The sequence below is a fragment of the Diorhabda carinulata genome, chromosome X (assembly GCF_026250575.1).
Source record: "Diorhabda carinulata isolate Delta chromosome X, icDioCari1.1, whole genome shotgun sequence".
NCBI classification, from domain to species: Eukaryota; Metazoa; Arthropoda; class Insecta; order Coleoptera; family Chrysomelidae; genus Diorhabda; species Diorhabda carinulata.
Genome location: NC_079472.1, coordinates 37,617,401 through 37,637,929, shown reverse-complemented (window position 1 = coordinate 37,637,929; position 20,529 = coordinate 37,617,401). Strand labels below are relative to the sequence as shown.

General features: G+C 31.8%; 1 protein-coding gene across 4 annotated transcripts in view; it reads left to right on the top strand.

Moving 5' to 3' along the window:
* Positions 1–17,270, top strand: part of LOC130901365 (molybdenum cofactor sulfurase 3) — a 34,118-nt gene extending 16,848 nt beyond the window's left edge. For 3 of the 4 annotated variants that reach the window (XM_057812691.1, XM_057812695.1, XM_057812694.1), the window contains 6 exons: positions 3,291–3,407; positions 3,557–3,791; positions 3,840–4,133; positions 8,412–8,600; positions 13,974–14,191; positions 17,049–17,270. In XM_057812691.1, coding sequence (XP_057668674.1) covers positions 3,291–3,407; positions 3,557–3,791; positions 3,840–4,133; positions 8,412–8,600; positions 13,974–14,191; positions 17,049–17,249 — 1,254 coding nt within the window. In that variant the 3' untranslated portion in view covers positions 17,250–17,270. Of the gene's footprint in view, positions 1–3,290; positions 3,408–3,556; positions 3,792–3,839; positions 4,134–8,411; positions 8,601–10,626; positions 10,742–13,973; positions 14,192–17,048 lie in introns of those variants that run through there. The other variant, XM_057812693.1, reaches the window with a different exon arrangement.
* The last annotated feature ends 3,259 nt before the right edge of the window (positions 17,271–20,529 follow it).

Below are 20,529 nucleotides of genomic sequence, written 5' to 3'. Positions count from 1 at the left end.
ATTTTTAACTCCATTTCTCTTTAGTTCTCGATTGACGGACATGTGGAAAACACAAAATCGGCGAACCAATCTTCGAGTTGATGTTTTTAATTTGTCTTTCGCACATTCCACCAATCTATTTGACTGGGTATTAGTCAAAGCTTCAGGCCGCCCACTTATTAGAAGGTTTTAACATGGTATTCCTTGTGCACATCCACTTATTATTTCATAAATGGTAGAAAGTGCAATATTCTGCTCTGTAAATATAGTCATATGACAGTTTTGACAACCATAACTAAGGTAAAATTTTACAAAAATTGAAAAGACATATGAAAATTGAAACATTACAAAACCTATAGCATCTAGATTCTAAGTTGTTTGAAGGCTACAAATTTTTTCCGACAACTTATGTTACATACGTTGAATAGTGAATAGTTTTAGTGTGTAAGTATTAGTGTTTCAATAAATGTTTTAGATGTATAAATTCACCTCACCGTTTAAATGTATAAGAAGAATATTACTATACTTTTTTAACTTATGATCATAGTGATGTTATAGTTAGGAATGAGTATTACCACTTAGAAAAAAGTGTTTGTTCAATCATTCGTACAAAAATAGTGTTTAGTAATGGAAAAATAACAATTTCATAAAGAGGCATCAACTAACGTAATAATTAAGTTTTCTACTATTTAGAAATTTTGTAATTTTGCTAGTGTATTGTGCCAACAAAAGGGAAGGTTTGATTGGTCAGTAACTGTGAAAGCAAACGAGAACCATGAATGTGTCCTCAATCATTTTTTGCAATCACCGAATTAAAATCTACAGTATATACAATTGAAGGGTCCAGAGGGAAACCGTCAGTAGTCCATTTTTATACGAAACTCCGCACGCAGTATTATTTCATGCCATTTTGTGGTTACTATCAGATAATGAAATCGTTAAGTGGTAAAAACAGCTTGAGTCCACAAAAGAACATAGGCTAAACTTGGGAAGAATAACATGAGTCTGCGCGTGTATTGGAAAACGGCATCAGTCCATATAACGGTAATAATTCGTATGACGACGCGGCCCTGTTCACTGCTAGTTTTTATTGCATCAGCCGTTAGTTTGCATGGGTTATTGCATTAAATGCGTACATTTTGAAAATATTATTAGCTAGGCCAGTTTATTTGGTATAGTATTTACAGTTTTGTACACAATGGATAGTGACTATTCAGTGTCAAGTGAAAATGAAGCCGGTCCATCAAACAGAGAAACGAAGAAACGCAAAAAAACAGGTAGAGGGCGTGATGTAATGAAAATTTTGCGTGCCACTACCCATGAACTTAGATCTGACTGTTTGTGTTAACTTTTTCGCTGTTTTACTGTTGTTCTTGAACCTGAACGCCGTAGAATCCTTCGGAAATTTAACGAGCTAGGTAACAATAGCAAACAACTTACCTTACAGATCTAATCAGTTTTTTTTGTTCTAGGTAACACTGAAAAACAAAACACTTACCTTGGTGGTCTTATCACTGTTCTTCCTGTCATTCGTAGGCGTCCTCGGAAAAATGAAGCTGAATCAAGGCTTAATAATGCCTCATTTAGTTATCGGGTCCGACTGATTGAAGATGGAAAAACTCTTGATGTTTCAGTATGTATTACGGTTATTCGATTCCTGCATTACTTGGTTACCAAAAAAACCGTTTTAATACTGTTAAAGTAATATTTCCGATCAGAGGGCATTCATATCTCGAATGCGATCGAGACATGAGTCTTGTAAACCTAAAAGCTTATACTGAGTTACCAGCTGACTGGAGAGACGAATTAAGAAATTGCCATGTGAAACCTACACCACAAATCCGCTTATATGGGCCTATATAGTAGCTCTAAGTTCCACCAGAAACCGTTTAAGAAGAACCCAAGAAAGAAACAAGAAGGAAACCAGAAAACGCTGAGAGAACTTTATCAGGGTCCCATCTCTGTTAAAATGCCCAAATGGAAGGATTTGCAAGATCTGACATTATTCCTTGAGAGATCAGAAGCCAGGTTGTTTTATCAACAATTACCATTTGCTGAACAACCTCAAGAACAGAGCGACGACGAATTTGTGGATGACCCACCAACAGATTAGTTTGATGCTGGGGAAAAGTGGCATGAGTCCAGGATAAAACTTTCTTTCTTTTCTGTTACGTTACCAGTTTTGAATTAATGTTTATTTTTTTTTATTTTTTCTAATAATAAACAGATTATTCACCAAACATATTTTTTGCGACTTTTTCCTTAAATTTTACCTTCTAACGAGTTAGTAAACCCATATTTTCGATATTCTCCAAATTCGTCCGAATGGACTGCCACTGTTTTTCCCCTGTGCCCTTCAATTATGATTATGTGCAAAAATTCGATTTGGCATTTGGTCAAACACGTAGTTACTTTTCTGTGCCGAATTCAAAATTGATCACAGAATGAAAAACAAAGATTTGAATTCTAGGATCGTGCATACAATGTTTAGCAATGTTGCATGAAAATCTATTAGAAGGTTACATTAATAAGCAAAAGCTCGATTCCTTGGTTTCGATACCAGACGTTATTATCGAAATTTCGCTGTCTAGTTTCTGTGTGACAATATGTATCATCGTTCACTATTCGTTTTTGTAAATACTTTATTAAATGCAGGCACAATCACTACTATTTTTAAGAACAAGGCTTACTGGGAAAATATAGAAAATAATATATTGGAATTGATTATCGTTCACAATTAATATTACTAAATAAAATCTTTGATTTCTAATGATGTATGTATGTATGTATTGGGTTATCATATACACCATAACTCAAAGGATCTATTGTATCCCCCTTTCTTACAGCGGTACTGGGGATCCCTGGTTTACAGCTGATCTGTTAATTCCACTCCTTTTAGAAAGTTCAGAATTTGGTATAGCTATAGCTGCCAGAGAGTGTAGTGCCCTGGAATTCCGTAATGTCTCAGACTACGAAAGAATGTGGATAGATTTTTCGTCCTTTGCGCAGCAGAAACTGCATTATCTTCTAAGTCTAGAGTCTTCCAGATGTCCATTGAGGCGACGTGCCCAATAGGACTCCTGTTAGTATTCGTAACGAAGTTTGAGATAATTTTAAAATATGGACCTCAAACACATCTACTATTTTTCTATAACATATTTTGATATCTCTTAAGATTGGTACATCCTTTATGATATTGATAATAAAATTAAACAAACATTATAAGCTCTAGAAGTGTAACTTATGCTGTTTTTACACAGCTATTAGACTTTTGAAGTATTAAATTAATCGGAATTTTTGTTTCCACCAAGGTCCTTCACATTGCGAACCTACGTGGGATACATTTACGAACTGGTTGTCATTGCAATCCTGGTGGATGTCAAAGATTTTTAAAATTATCGTGCAACGATGTAATAAGAAATTTCAAAGTATGTATACTATTTAAAAAATGTTGACAAAAAAATTTTTTAATGCTGTGTTTTAAGAATATTTTTGTTTATGTAGTTACTATTTTTTACATTGTTATAATTTTCATGAATTTCCTGAAACTATCTGGGTAATAAATATAATTTTCCAGTCCGGACATGTTTGTGGAGACCAAACTGATCTAATTGATGGGTATCCCACAGGAACGATAAGAATATCATTCGGTTATATGTCAACGAAGAAAGATGCAGATAAGTTTATAACATTCATTGAAGATTGTTTTGTTGATAAACCAATATTGAGAAAATTCCCATCCGACTTCAAACGAAGACAACAAAATTATTCAAAGCTATTTTATGGCGAAGAATTTTCAGAAGAACAACCAGGTTAGTTAAACATCCAAAACTACGTCGAAAATAATTGATTATTTTCAGAAATAAAGAAAAATTCGTCGATAGAAAAACAAAATGGAAATCAAGAAAATTATCCCAAAAATGTAGACACAGAAGGTATTTTAGAACAAATAATAATTTATCCTCTAAAATCTTGTGGAGCATTCGTGATATCAGATAATTGGATAGTAACTAAAAAAGGATTTAAATTCGATAGAGAGTGGATGATTGTAAATGCTGCAGGTGTTAGTCTCACACAGAAACATAATAAAAAGATGTGCCTCATCAAACCTAGTATTAATTTGAAACAGAACAGACTAAGACTGAGTTATACAGGTTAGTTGTTTGGAAATTAATTGAAATACTAAATTTTAGAACACCGTTCGCCAAAATTTTTCGCAACACTTTAGTTCATAAGCTGCAAAGTTAACATACTCCACCAATATTTCCAGCATTATTCGCAAATTGCAAAACAATATACAATGACAATACCATTTTTGTATTTGTTTATATATTTTCTATTTTGCATGACCTCATGGTTTATTTTGTTAATTTTTTCCGTTATCCTAACCTTTAAATCATCAATATTGTCTGGTTTATTAAAATTTACTTTACATTTTGAATAACCCCATAAGATGGAATCAAGAGGAGTCAAATCATGGGATTTAGCGATTGGAAAAAACCTCGTTTAAATAATTTCTAATTACCGTATGTGTAAAATGCGGTGGAGCTCCGTCTTGTTGATAGTAAATAGGTCGATCTATCTCATTTGAATGATTAATATCAGGAAAAAGTCTTTGTGATGTAAGCACTAAGAAGTGCTATATCTAAATCAACTTCACCATGAACCGTGCCCTCAAAAAAATCAGGGCCAATAATTTTATTGTAAGTGATACCAACCCAAACGTTCACTTTTTTACGATATTGAGTGTGAGCCTCACACATCCAGTGATGATTTCCTCTACTCCAATATCTACAGTTCTGTTTGTTAACCGTTCCGTTTAAATGAAACGTCGCTTCATCAGAAAAAAACTATTTTGTTTATAAACTGCAATTGTGCGTACATTCTGTCCATCATCAATTCACAGAATTCTTGCCTAATATTAGGATTATCTTCATTTATAACTCCTGAATCACCTTAACTTTGTAAGGGTGGTATTTTTCTTTATGTAAAACTCTCAAAATAGATGATTTATTTACATTTGTGTCGACGGCAAGTTCTCGAGTTATCTTATGCGGATTTTCCTCAATTTCTAGAAGTACATCTAACTTTTTTTCAGTAAATTGAACCTGGTTTTTCAATATTTATACATGTCCATTTAACGAAACTTTTGTTCAATTTTGCTGACAGTAGACTGCGAAATCAATTGACCAGAGTATTTATTATTAAAAATTTCACAAACCTGATTTTGAGTTTGAATTTTACTTCTTAAAAATTAATTTTCTCATCTAATATTCTTCTTAATTTTTGGTAGTATTAAGTTTTTTTTCCTAGTTCTATTGTTTGTTACCAGATATTTACCCTACAATATTTCATAACAGAGCTGCTATTGGCACCCTCTACGAAAATTTCAGTGGGTCTTAGAGACACGGAAATCGCCACCCTCCACAGAAAAATCCATGGCCATAATTTTAACCTTATAAGCCCGAAAATTTTTATAGAAACGGATCATAGTGAAGCTTCTTTCCATGTCTCTAATTCTTACCATATGATCCAAAATCATCACTCTCCACGGAAAAAAAACCGTGGTCTAGTTTCAATCTTAAAAACTCGGAAATTTTAAAACTAAACTAACCTAACCTAATTATCCGTATCCAATTGCCACGGATATTAGTCACTCGTGTAACGTTCTGCACTATTAGCAAGCTTAGAATAAAAGTCAGAGAATAAATAGCACTATCATCAATTAATTATTACTAAGGTTATTCTTACAATCAAATTATTTATTAATAAATTTTTTGTATAATTTGTTCTAAATGAATGAATAAAATATATTGGGATTAGAAATGGCATACATATCAGATTTCATCTGTAGGTGGTATTTATCCGTGGATGATATTTGTCCGTGGATGGTGTTTATCCATGGACAGTATTCATCCATGGACAGTATTCATCCGTGAGTTAAAGCTTTTATTGTAATATTCAGGGCTGAAGTTGGAAACACGTATAAAGCTTCATTCGGCTCATTTCTTTAAAAATGTCCGTGTCTCTATGGTTGAAATTAGAGTCACGGATTTTTCCGTGGAGGGTGCCAATAGACACTTCGATTTCATAATGATATATTAGTGAATTCACTATAAATGCTTTTTTAATAAGCAAAGGCTGAGAATAAAATACGTCTGATATCTTTATTATTTCAAAAATTCTCTTTTGGATTGACTCCAGCAATTTAAGTGTATTATCATATGCACCTCCCCATTCAATGATACCATATGTAGCAACGCTATGAAAAAAGGCATAGTAGGTTTTTATTAGTGTTTAAGTATTCATAATATTTGATAGTTTTTTAAATATGAAAAGCAGATATGCCATTTCATATTAGAATCTATTTTTACTCCAAGGTATTTAGTTGAATTAACTCTTGCAATCCATCTACCATCTATATTAATGAATAAGTTTATTGGTACACTTTCACAATAGCTATCAAAAGCCACAAACTCAGTCTTATCTACATCAAGCGATAAATTATTGGTAGTTATCCATATTGTTCACAGCTTCTGTTCATGTTCACCATGTACTTAATACAACTCTATCATCTGCATATGATGTAATGCCGTCTTCAGGTAGATCGCCAAGGAGATCATTTATATAAAGGATAAAAAATAATGGACCCAAAATGGTGCCTTGTGGAACTCCCATTGTTATTTGCTTTTCAGCTCTTTCATAAATATTGTACTGAATTAAATGAGATCTGAACTCCCCTAATGCCATATCTTCCTAGTTTAAGAAAAGGTTTTTCATGAAAGTCTTCGCTAATTCTATGAGTGTTGTTAAAATTAAAATTTTTTATAATGAATTTGATTATAAACGCTAACCTAACTATTTCTTGGATACTAGTCGTTTATAAATTATTTTTTCAAAAATTTTTGCCAAATTTGATATTAAAGATATTGGTCTGTAGTTTTTTGGTAGCTTTTTGTTTCCTGATTTATGAGTCGGTATAACTTCGGCCACCTAATACGAGGATGTATTGATATCTAGTTAGCCTAGACCAGTTCCATGTATAAACAAAATATTGCGTTACCATAGCAACGAACAATAAGTTAATAGAAGTGTCAGTGTGATGTTTGACGTCAAAAAAGTAAACCAGAGTTACGCAATAAATTAAAAGAAAAAAGATGTTCACCGAAATTGCGAAAATCGAAAAACTGGAGTATCGAGCCATCATCAAGTGCCTGGGTTTAAAAGGGTTAAGAGGTAAGCAGATTTACGAAGATATGTTTAATACCCTTGGTGATCCATGGCCTTCGTATACGACCGTGAAAAATTGGACTGCAAGCTTCAAAAGAGGTAAATCTTCCATAGAAGATGATGACCGATCGGGATGACCAGTTTGTGTGTCAGAAACAAGGGTGGAATCATCGCGTTTAATCCAGAAAAAAAGCAACAATCGATAGAATGGCGACACTCTGGTTCTCCAAGATCTAAAAAGTTTCGTGTCCAAAAATTTGCTGGAAAAGTTCTTGTTTCAGTTTTTTGGGATTGCCATGGAATAATCATCATTGATTTTGTGGATAAGGGTAAAACAATATTACTATTCGACCACTCTACGAGAAAAAATTAAAGGGAAAAGACACGGAAAGCTATCCAAAGGTGTTTTGTTTTTGCAGGACAACGCCCCTGCACACAAATCTCATGCTGCTATGTAAAAAATTCGTGTGTTGGGGTTTGAATTACTAGAACACCCCCCTTATTCACCAGATTTGGCTCCGTTCGACTATCATCTCTCTCCTCAACTGAAAAAAAGTTGAAAGGTCGTAAATTTTCTTCCAACAAGGAGGTTATAAAAGCTGTAGAGGTCTGGTTTGCAGAGTAAGAAGAAAAAAATTTTTTTCAAAGGTCTGGAGACGTTGCAGGATCGCTGTAATAAATGTATCCAATTAAGAGGAGAATATGTTGAGTAATAAAATATTTTGACATTGAAATTTTGTTTGGTTCTATAGTAGGCTAAGAATTTTTAATATATCCTCGTATTTTGGAATATTAAAAAATTTTCAAATTGTAAACGTTGTCCGAACCAAATTCAAAGTGATAGATATGTAATATATACACACTTATTTATTCCTAAGAGTATTTACTCCCCGCGTAAGCATATTTGCAAAAAGATAAATTCAACTTAGAAAAGTGACGGTTGCAGTAGTTGTGGCGTTGTCTATTTCCATAGGCAAGCGGAGGAATTTTCGTTTCCCCTCGAGAAAATTCAGGATCCAGGACTGTTCACTCTTGACTTAGTTTGTAATGGTGAAATACAATAATAAAATCTGTTTCAAAGTTTTGGAACGTACTGACATTGTTCACCAGAATATGAAGTCTACAAAAGTTTCACAATGGATATACAGTTTTCATTGCGTTTCAAAAGAGTAATTATATTTGATGTTTATTCACATTTCTAGATAAACCGGACATGGAGCTCGATATTGACGCAGCAAAGAATGAATCAAATGCATATCTTTGCCATAGTAAGGTTTGTGGAGATCGGGTTATCGGCTGGGATTGTGGAGATGAAGTGTCTGATTGGTTATCTGAAAATCTAGACATACCTGGGTTAAGATTATTACGACAATACGAAGCAGAAGATGAAGGTTTGTCTAAATCTTATTTTCACATAAATTGTAGTAAATGTACGGTAAAGCAATTCCTGTAATTGAATTTCGATAATTTGATATTTGCGAACAATCTCGATGTTGAGTAATTCTTAGTAAGAAAGGGATACTAACGTTCTTGAGATTTGTCCTTGCACATCATAAAATCAACAGACAATATATAACGAGTCATACAGAGATTTCAATGAATTATGTTTTCAAAAAACTAAAAAATACTTAATGTATAAGCGTGGAAAGGTCAATAAGAATCGTTATAATATCTTTCCAGTTTTATTCTGGAATACCGATTTGTAATCAGCACTCCACCATTCCAGGAATTAAGTTTCTTCATTCTTATATTAGAAATTGATTTTTACTTTCTTGTTTGATCATGTCATCATGTTTTATTGTTATATGTAACCTTGCCAGTTGAGTTTTAGCATTCAAGTTCTTCTATGTATACATCTTACATACTAGATTAATGACAGCATAATGAGCCTCGTACCGGCGGTGTTGGTATGAATTTTGAAAAATATTGTAATGTAATTGGTCATTAATAAGTCTGCAAAATGCCAAATTGATTAAACATTTGATGAGGAAAATTGAATTCAAAGATTCTGATACATAGATACATCATATCCAAAGGTGATACTAATAAATATTGTTAAAACCGGATTCAACTTTGAAGTATGACAAATGTTGCCGATTGTATAAGGAAATATCCATCAACGTATCTTTGAGCTACAATAAGATAAGAATAAGCTTAAAAATTTTGTTGTGGTGAAGACTAAAAAAATCGTACAAATAAACGTTGAAAATTCGTTCATAGTACATTCAATGTTGAATGTGATATCTGCACAGGCGATAAAGTAATCAAAAAGCCACCACTCTAATCTGTAAGTTACAAAATGCATAATTTGTCTTTGACAAAGTCGACCATGAAAAAAAAGAGGTACTGGAGTACTTAGATCGGTTCGTTCTGAATAGTATACGGTCTAGGAATTTTTTAAAAATCAAAAGAAGATATCATTCTTTTATCATAGCAATACGAGCAATCTTTGTCAACTACGTCAAAATTAATTAAAAAGGCACCAGCAAACATATGTGGAACAACATAACATGAATAGTCAGTAACACAACAAAATAAATTTTATGGTCGGATCCATAAAAGAGGCAATTAAAAAGAAAAAACAAAAATTGGACAAATACCTCCCAACTAAAGCAAATGCAGACTGCGAAAAGTATATAAAAGAGGGGGCAGAAGTTAGAGGACTAGTTAAGGATCCGAACCAAAAGTCATAACGAGAATTTGAAGACAAAATAGCAAACGCAAACTAGGCAAATCAAAAGCTATCCTTTGGAGCTATTAATGTGGTAGACAGAATGAAGGCGAACATGACGCGTTGAACGTCACAGAATGTCAAAATCATTGTAAAACAGAATTTGTTCGTACTCATAAGTTTTCATATAATAAACAGTCGGCTAGATACAAGAAAATTATAAAGAAACCAACCCATCCGAACACTCCATGACAAGAGCTGGTGACTAACTCCTTAAGAGAAATATCTGAAATCATTTGCTAGAACTAACGGCATTTTTGCTTCGAAGACAGAATGGTATTTACGACAGAGTTAAAGCTAATCGACACTAAAAAAGTTCAACAATTGATCATATAAACTCTGATTAATTCTTGTATATTTAAAAAATTCGTCTGGAGCTATTCCTTTCATTTTAATATAATTATGTTTTAGTTACTTTAGATAGCTCTATTCAGGGTGTATTTTTTACAGCGAGTCGTGTTCTGTGTATCGCTTTAAAAGCGCTTAAGAAGTAATAACTACAAACCAAGATATTATATAATTAAATGACTCAATTCACCAACTTGCTTTTTTAAAAACAAATTATTCAGCAATTTTGAATTTAATAATTTAATGTTACAAATGGTTACACCAATCTGACTGGCGTACTAGACGAATATCAGTTGAATGAAGAAAATATTAGTTTCACAGGCTTTTTTATATTTTAGTTCTTATCTTGTACCATAATAATTATAAAATTAGATGAATATCTTTATGGTTCAAAATTGTCACATTAATAATAATTAACTGAAGATGATACTTCAATGGGGTTGAAGTGGAATCTATAAAACTTACAGAGAGACTAAACATATTCAAGATTTATAGCAAGAAAAGGTAAAAAGGTTAGAGTTCATAATAATAAATAAATAATTGATGATGATGCGCCGCTGTGAAGAGGATTCTTTTGGATAAATTAACAATGTCATAGAAAGATGGAAGCAATATTTTAAAGATGTATCAGAAGGAAAGGATACAAAGAAGGCAAAAAACAAAGAGATTAAAAGATAAGCAAAAGTAACAAAAGCCCAAATAACAAAAGCTGAAACAGTGCTGTGTCCTTGTTTAGAGCACATCTTTTCTCTTGTACTGATACTTACCTAAAGTAAATATCGTTCATTAAAATAATAGCAAACAACATGACAACCTGTACTACTGGCACAAAAAAATCGTTTTTACTTCTACAAGAGTTAAAACAACAGATTTGCAGGTGATACGTTTCATGCTCGGAAAAACAAGATTTATAATTATCTAAAAAGATTCTGTACCTTTTTCGTACCATCCTCACATGGTGTTAGCTTTACCTGTAGTTATCAAGGAAATATACTTCAGGTATACCAAATACGAATAACGTGGAATCATGGCTGGAAATCTGTTGTCTTCAGTGGTCAAACCAGGCTTTGTCTATATGTGCATCATGGTTGAGCTAAGGTGAGTAACGGATGAGATAACCAATGAAACGACGCAGATATTGCACTGTTACAGTTATGGTATACCGTTGCAGGGACAATATGAACATATTCAAAAGCCATGCCTTACTTAATGCAATTTCAAAATCCAACTTTTCAGCAAGATATTACTCGGCAATATATAGCCAGGCAGACAACTTCCACCAGTCTCAAATGCATCTATTAGATATTAGGTAATCAGTAGAAAGTCAATTTACGGGTTAGATTATAAAGATGGTGAGCAGAAACTTTCATTTTCTCAACCCTATTCAACACTAACTGCTTGATATGTATGACAAAAATTACTGAAATAAAATAATTTTTACTGGATGTTCGTGTTTCTATGTCATCGAGTATCAACTCCTGTTCAGATTATGTATGGAAACTTCTAATTTGACAGTTATTTCACAATCACAAATTTTATCTCCAGGACTAGGAATATTTTCCAATTAACGTTATTCATAAAATTTGGATTAGGTGTATAAACACTATACACCTAATAGGAAAATTCGATCTGTATGAATCGATGACAAACGTCGATACTATTATAAGCTCTAGGTATAATCTGATGCAACCCAGGAAGTGATCAAATCAAAAAGAAAAAAGGATAATGAACGTAACATTTGATTTATTTTTCAGAACTAGAACACATTTATCATCGTTACGAGTTCAATTTTATTAGGTAAGTTTTGAGAACAATTTGTATTTCCGAAGGAAATATAAACCAATTTTGAAGTTCTCGAATCTCTAGATGAAACGGAAAAGTTGATTCGAAGCAATAACTCCCTATTGTAAATGATCTGATGTTGCTCTTTTCTGTTTGTAAGCCTTTTGTACTTCATCGTTAAACTTTTGTAAGGAAAATTTAGCTGCAAACAGGATGAACTTAATTAAGCGGTTTTGTACTTTATTTATTCCATAAACATAGTAATAATAACCAGGAAACATTTATGCAGAAGCGGAAGAAAGTTTGTTAAAGGAATTTTCCTTTGTAGACAGCAATATTACAGTTGACAGATGTTATTTTTATTAATTGAAATGCTAGAGTGCCAAGGTAAATTCGAATGAATAAATTTCATCATCGGTGGATGAAATTTAAATAGATGCCCTCTATTAACATCACAAAGACAATTTGAAGTTCATAATAATAATACAATGTGTGGAATTTATAGCATTTATCACGGCAATATTGGAAGCAGACAACTTGAAGGGTCGACAGTTAGACTTGCGATAGACGTTTAGTACGAGTTTGTACTTGTTCGAGTCAGTAAACTTGGTGTAGTCATTGTTTTGTGAAACCATATTTTGAAGTGCTTTCTAAAACTTCACTTACTTACCTTCGAGTATCGCTGTGCTATCAGATTTTGCTTTAGATTTTCATAACATCATTACACCTACGAAGAAATCGTATCAAGAGCTCAAGAGTTTATGGAATTTAAAACAGTCAGAAAAATGAGAGTCAATGGAAGTTAATCACGCCGAAACATTCAACTGCAAAAACCGATGAAAATATTGACAAAAGTCTCCCAATTGTTGTCTGGGCCCAACTCTACACTGGGAGTCCCCCTTGATTTAGGAATCCATTGAGCTGCAAAAAAGTGGAGAAAAAATGAAGCATAGGTCCAGTCTTATGGCTATAGATAAGCCACAACTTTTATTAATGAGACAAACCCTGTAAAGTGGGTGGCGAACATACTTCAGCTGTGCTGACGATGGTAAAAATCTTGATGGTTTTAATCACAAGGCACGCGGTTATAACATATACAATACAGGCATGATCTGGGCTGCAGGTTATGTGGAATAGAAAGAAACTACGCACGTTACACATCCTGTGCAACTGTCAAACTTTTATAAACCCACAGAGGAAAATCCTAGAGTTCCAGCCCAGAGGATTCTCCATCTCCAGAGAATTTCTATGAGGCGAAGCAAGGGGAGTGCAAATGGATTGACCTATTAACTGATCTCGATAAGGCCCCCCTTTTCTTAGTTTTTGGATTTAGATTGTTTTTACTTATTCACAAATTGGAGATGCACCCGTTTTCTCTCTCTTTTCATTAAAAAGTTTCATCACCCATTCTGTCTTATCCAAAAGAGTCAATGATCTTTCTTAACTTATAAATGCTAAGTTCTAGAATCCCATTGGAATACCTGTTTATAATTAGTCTTATAGAATTAAATGTCTGTTTCGCTTCGTATCTATTTTATTCTCGTTGTCTTTGTTTACTTTCATGACACTATTTGCTCTTAAAGTTGGAAGATATCTTCCTTTAACAATTATTGTTTCATTATTTATTTATAATATAATTTACATTTAATTTATTTTGGTGCTTTCTGTGTAGTAAACTCTAAAGCTGTTTCTCCTGTTTTCAATAATCTATTTGTATACAATAATTACTAAATTTTTCTGAAAACAAGCAGTAATATTATTTAAAATATTGAATTTATCCCCATTTTCAAATCCATTTTGTATTGATAATACACTTTATCAGTCTATTATAGAAGCTTAAATGTTTTTCAACCATATAGTTGGTATACATTCTATTAATAAACACGTAACAATGAAATTTCAGAATGTCGAAACCAGTTATCTTTCGCAAATCAAGCTCAGTATTTATTAACAAATTCGAGCAGCGTAGAATGGTTAAGAAATCAAGTTCCTGATGGGGATCTTACAGAGGATCTTCATACAACTATACTCAGATTCAGACCTAATATTGTCGTGAAATTGGAAAAGCCATTCGAAGAAAATGAAATAGACAATATAACTATTAGTGATGTATGTTTCAAAGTAAGTGATTAAATAATACACGTTAAATTTTACTTATTAATATTAATTTTACTTAAGTATTCTGCAGAATTTTCAATCTTTCACCAATTTTAACTAATTTAACTTTAAACTATCTCGATAACCCTCCTAATCATAATATACTTTATCGATAAAGGAAAATCCCAATAAAATATTTCCGATTGTGAAAAAAGAATACAAACTGGGAGTATAGTGGGCTCATCTTGGCCAAAAAGTGGATTAAATCAACTGCAGTATGCTAATCAACTCGCTTCAAATTTTGGTGATGAAGGTCGTCCAAAGTCGGCTACTGTATGAACATTTGGCTGTCAAAATGAATTGTTCGCGTTGGATACCGTATAATTTGACAATCGCTAAAAAAATCGGTGCGAATAAATACTGAAAAAATTTGATTGTGGTGCTTCAAAAGACGTCTATAAGATTGTGACATGCAACGAATTATTATAGATCTATGCATATGAACCCGAAACTACTCGTAAACACTTAAAGTGCAATCGACTATATGTACATCGCAGAAGACGAATTATTCTTCACAACGAAAATGCGAGCTCTCACACATCAGTTCAAACAAAAACATTTTTGACTAGTCAAATATTGCTGGGTCATCCGTTGTACAGTCCACCTAATGATTTCTTCTTATTTCCACAAATCAAACATAATGCGAGGTCAACGTTTTTCTATACCTGAAGAAGCGGTTAATATATCCAAATCAGGTGTCACAAGTCACTTCAATCGAAATGAAAAGAAATGCTTAGAAAATTGGTTCAAACGCATGTAAAAGTGTATTGATCTTAATGGAAATTTTGTGAAAAACGTAAATATTTGTTTTTATTTGTCTATCTTAAAACTTGAGTAGCAACCTTCGTATTTTAATATAAATATGTTTTGGTCTTTGTTCTAAATATATCTATAGTAATCGTTGTATCAACATATTTTTCCTGGAAAATTCTGGACGGAATATTGTTCAAGAACCACAGACATTCAAAGAATTAATTAAGACTTTTCATATGTATTATTTATGTATTATTTATCAATAATACATATGAAATCGAAAATTTTTATTGTGATTTATTAAGAAATCATGATATTAGCTAGTATGGATTATAGCTGGAATGAAAATTGAATCAATCCAATCTTTCTGTCCAAAATATTCAACAGTATCATGCAAACTAATTCTATATCGATTAAAGTTTTTCACGAAATATTTTCTAAATCTAATTGTGTTATCAAATTTCATATATGATCTGGTAATGGAGAAGGAAATTGTTAATCAGTTTCCAAAAAAAATTTGCAACTATCAAAATGTTAATGGAGACAATTACAATTACATGCAGATGTAGAATACCATCTTCTAGTATATTTAGAAGTTGATAAATATTGTCCATAAGTGTGTTTAATGGAAAGAATGGAGGGAGCACACTATAATTACATTCAAATTTTTAGGCAATTTTCTGTTGTTCAATTAAATTCGGATGTCGGACTCTAAATCCTTTCATACGCATGATAAATATTTCCATTCCAATAACTTACTAAACTTTTCATTTCATCTAAGGTTTTATCCTTTCTAATCCCGTATCTCTCTTATTGGATCGATATCCCCTTACTTCTTGGTGCAATCCTACTTCCCTTCTGTTTCTTCTCAATTTCTCAAGTTTTTTTATTGGTTTTTGTTTCATTGTTTATCGTAATTTACTACTTTAACGGTTGTCTTACTTTGGTGCATTCGTTATTCTTTTTTGGAGTTTCAATTGTGTTCAGATGGGCCAGTTTTTCAGTGCCCGATTTCCATTTACAAAGGTTATTATTGATTGTGTGTATTGTAGATATTTCTCACTGTCATGTCAGCAGATCTATATCCCGGTCTTCTCTCATTTATAGGCGGAGAGCCGATTATATTGAAATTCCCGTCAAATAAAAAAATTCTATTTAAATAAATATTTGTTATTTCTGTTTCTGTCCTTTCATAAATTGTCAATAGAATGCCTAGATAGCCATAGTTGTTTTTCTTTCCAGAGTCTCGCAATGATCCTGTTGCAATTGAGATCATAACTTTAATTTGACAGTGAATAAATTGTTCAATATAGCTTAGCTCGATATTTATAGTGATAAATTTCTTTAATTTCTTATTTCTTACACATTTTATATATGTTTTTATTCTTCTAAATGTTCTTGATTTTAGGTCTCTTCTATTTCAAAATTAGTTTTTTTTTTGATACCTAGTGTTTAAAAGAAAGATAAATTTTGACGTTTCGACTTTTCTTTAAGTCTTTATATTATATATGATATTGACACTGACAATTTGCTTATTTATATTGATCTATAGATCACCTAAATCATGAACATCAAAATTTGTTTTAATAAGAAAAATTAATTTTTCCTCAGTTCTTAAATATCAAATATGTAGCAATATCTAATTAGATTATTTTTTTATTAGAATTTACATAATAGAGCTATAAATTTTACTTAAACTATTTAAGTCTTTTTTATCATTTATAGCTTTTTCGTTCTTATGAATGTGCACCATTTCTAAAAATTCTTTTTTCGTATATTAAATTCCGTTTCAAGAATTTTTGAATCTTTATAATTAAATTCATTTTTTTGGATATGTCATGGTTGTTTAATGCAGTTTTATTTTTTTTTATCATATTGATGATCTTTTAGTCTATTTTCTGAATACTGAGATGTCTGCCCTATGTATATATATTATTACTTCTTTTGTTTTTTTGGTGTTTTAGATTTTAATTTAGTGAAATTATAGTTATGACTCATACTAATATCATATTTATTGAAATAATTCGATAGTTGTTGGGAAAGTCCTTGTACATTTAAACTGTTCTAGTTCGCTGGGAAATGCACCAGATGTCAAATGATTTGCATAGACCAAACTACAGGCAACATATCAAAAGAACCTTTGCTAACACTATCCAAAAACTTCAAAGGAAAAATTAATTTTGGAGTTTACTTAAACCAAGATAGTAATGTAGAACGTATTATACAAGTTGGTTGTAAGATATTTATACAGAAATCTATCAATGGTTAATAAAAGTTTATTGTTAAATTGGAGTTATTATTTTTCAATATCCTGGAACAAATTAAATCTCTCCTGAAGCAACAATAGAGGTAGCCGCTTTAGTGAGTCAATGTATACACATAACTAATATTAGATTAGGAACCAATCATGTCTAATCGCTCATAAATAATTAATTATTCGTAGAGCAATGATGGAATAATTTAATATTCCATTTAATTGGTAGTAACATTCGGTCACAAATATTGACTTCATAATATGAATCATAATAATACATACGAATGTTATGTTATTACAATTTACTTTTACAGTACAATGGATACAAAGCATTTATAAAAAAACATAATACTGTTTATTTAAAAGCTGGACAATGATTATTGACATCATGTACATAAAATAATAGGTAAATTGTTACAATGAATAAAAACAAATAAAAGCGGCAATAGAAATTAAAATGAAACTGTAATAATTTCCTGTATAAATTCAAACTTTCAAATTAATTGAAAAGTGCTATTACAATTATGTGAAGTTATCAGTAAGGCGTTAGATTAAATGCTTTTCATTACAAATGCCAGTGATTTAAGCGAAAATAAGGAATGAATTGCTGGAAATAATTTTGACTGCAAAGAATAATCCAGCCTTTGAAGAAAACGATTAAATAGAATAAAAATAACTAAAAGCTCTTAGTCAACCATTGTTCTACTTTTTATGCTTCACCTAAAGACAGACCTAAGCTTGAAGTAATTGCTATAAGTGTAACAATTCATCAACTTTACTGCATATTTTCAATGATTCGGATAAAAATAGTTTATCTAAAATCTAAAAAAAGAACTTGTAATTATTCGGAAAAAATTTGAGGCTGCACGAGCGTGTAAAACTCAGTAGTAATAACCCAAGACATTGAAGACATTGTTTGAAAAAATTTTATAACAGCTTGTTGCTTGGAAACATCCTATAAATAACAAGCTTAAGAAATTTGTTATAAAATTTTTTAACATTTATTAATGTTCGCTTATTATAGAAAAAATACAGAGCAAAAACAATTTGTTCAAATGTGCAAATAGCAATTAGAAAAGTTAAGTGAAGATCCAAACGTCTTAGTTTCCATAGCTGATGAAGATATATTCCCAATACACATGCTGTTAATAATTTGATTATGATGTTTTTGGTCAATATTCAAGTAGGGTTTTATTAAATGGCATTTTTGTGACCCATAATTTTCATAAGCTACATCACTTTTGATCAATCGACTAACCGCGATCGATCTATTGGAGTGATTAGTAATTTTTTTCGTTGGTATTAAAACCTATCGCTTCGGCAGACGATTTTGTCCAATTTTGATTCGTATTCCTTGCAATGGACAAATTACCATTCCAGTGAACATTTTCTTATTTCCAGTGACGATTTATTCCTAGGAATCTATTCATTTTAATATTTGGGCCCTTTTTTTGACATCCATTTTTCAAATAATCTGACAGGACAAACGTTGTAGTGTTGATAAGGAAATTTTATTGAATTTTTCTAATAGAATGGGAGATCGAAAAAAAAAACATTTCTTCAAAAACTTGAACGTTATAATTAAAACAGAAATGACTACTAAGCCACAATAAGCTTCGATACCATATTAGATCAGGACCGGCTTCATGTTCATTGCATCAGTTGGTACGTTCGCAACAATAGATTCGAAGCTAATATTAACGCAATCTATTTGAATCGATTGTGAAAAAAAACGAATTTATGATAAATGAATTAAATATGTATAAACCGAATATTTATGAATCGATTCGATTCATTGTTATCTATTAAAAAATAATGCTGTCGCACTTTGTTTTCTTTTACAGGGATCTAATTGCAGTTTTCATCGTTTAGAATCTTTTCTTCTCATCTTCACGGCACAATTCTTTGAAATCAATGCTAATCCGATTTCCATCTAATTCAAGGGCAGCGCGTGCTTAGACAAGCGACAGAGAAAGACAGTATCGCCATCTCTCAGTAGCAAGCAGAAATATCCTATTATTTTTGTCGAGAACGATAGAATCTTCCACGCGCTTCGAGTCTAAACTAGAACCTACTTTAACCATATTAAACAAGTGCGTCGGCGCGACGTGAGTCAATTGAGTAGAGTAATCGAAGCGCTACGGTTGGAAAAGGATTTTAATTGTACTGCGAAGTAGTGATTGTGAAGGAATTGAGCATTTGTTTGTGTCGTGCGCGTGCGATATCCATAATTGTTGTGTCGAGTTCCATAATTATTACGATTTTGGCATAATGTCACAAAAACTTAAAGTTGATAGTGAGTGCAGAGTTTTTCAGTCTAAATGAGAAATTGCATATTTTTTGATGTAATAGAAAGGTAAACCACTGTTTTTGATTTGTAATTGAACTTTTGCTGTTTGTAAGGAGTTTAATTTGAAGAGACACTATTATACGAATGATAAGTCAAAATTTGATTGTTACAATGAAAAAATAAAAATCAAGACATTGTCATCTTTAAAACCTAAACTTCAAGGTCAACAATCGATGTTTAGTAAAGCAATAAATCAAAATTTTTACACAGTTGCTTCAAGAATAAATGATTTATCTCAAAATGTGGTTCTTCAACTGAAAGAGAAAATTAAGGAATTTACAAACTTTTCACTGCACTAATACTAATAATAATAATACTAATACTGTTGATACACTTCAACATGCTGTTTTTATACGAGGCATTAACCAGTAACTTTGAAATAACTGAAAAAAGTTTTCTGATGTCCCTTATTTCACCGAAGTTCATTGGCTCAGTCGAAGAATAGTTTTAGAAAGATTTTTTGCATGACGTGACCTCAAACTTTCATGTTAGAAAAAGGCAAACCAATTGATTATGATAATGACTGGTAGATTGATTGTGCCTTTTTGGTAGATATGAATAAATACTTGACCGATCTGAATACAAAGTTAAGATAAAAATCTGTTTGTCACTCAAATGTATTCATACATTCAATTAACGCTCTTACATTTTATACACAATATTTCAATAGTTGAGATAATTATCCGGAATTAAAAAAGCATGCAGCACGCATTCTCCGTTTTCCGTCATGAAAATAAATAAGAACAAATATCGCACAAGATTGGCGAATAAACATCTCCAATCAATTCTTAAAATAACTACAACGAATATGATACCTGACATCAATGAGCTATTCAAAAACAAGAGAAGTCAGGTATCTGGATCCTCGAGCTCAACGTAATTACCTACCATATTTTATAACTTTGATATGATTTTTAACAACCGTATATTATATACTTATATAAT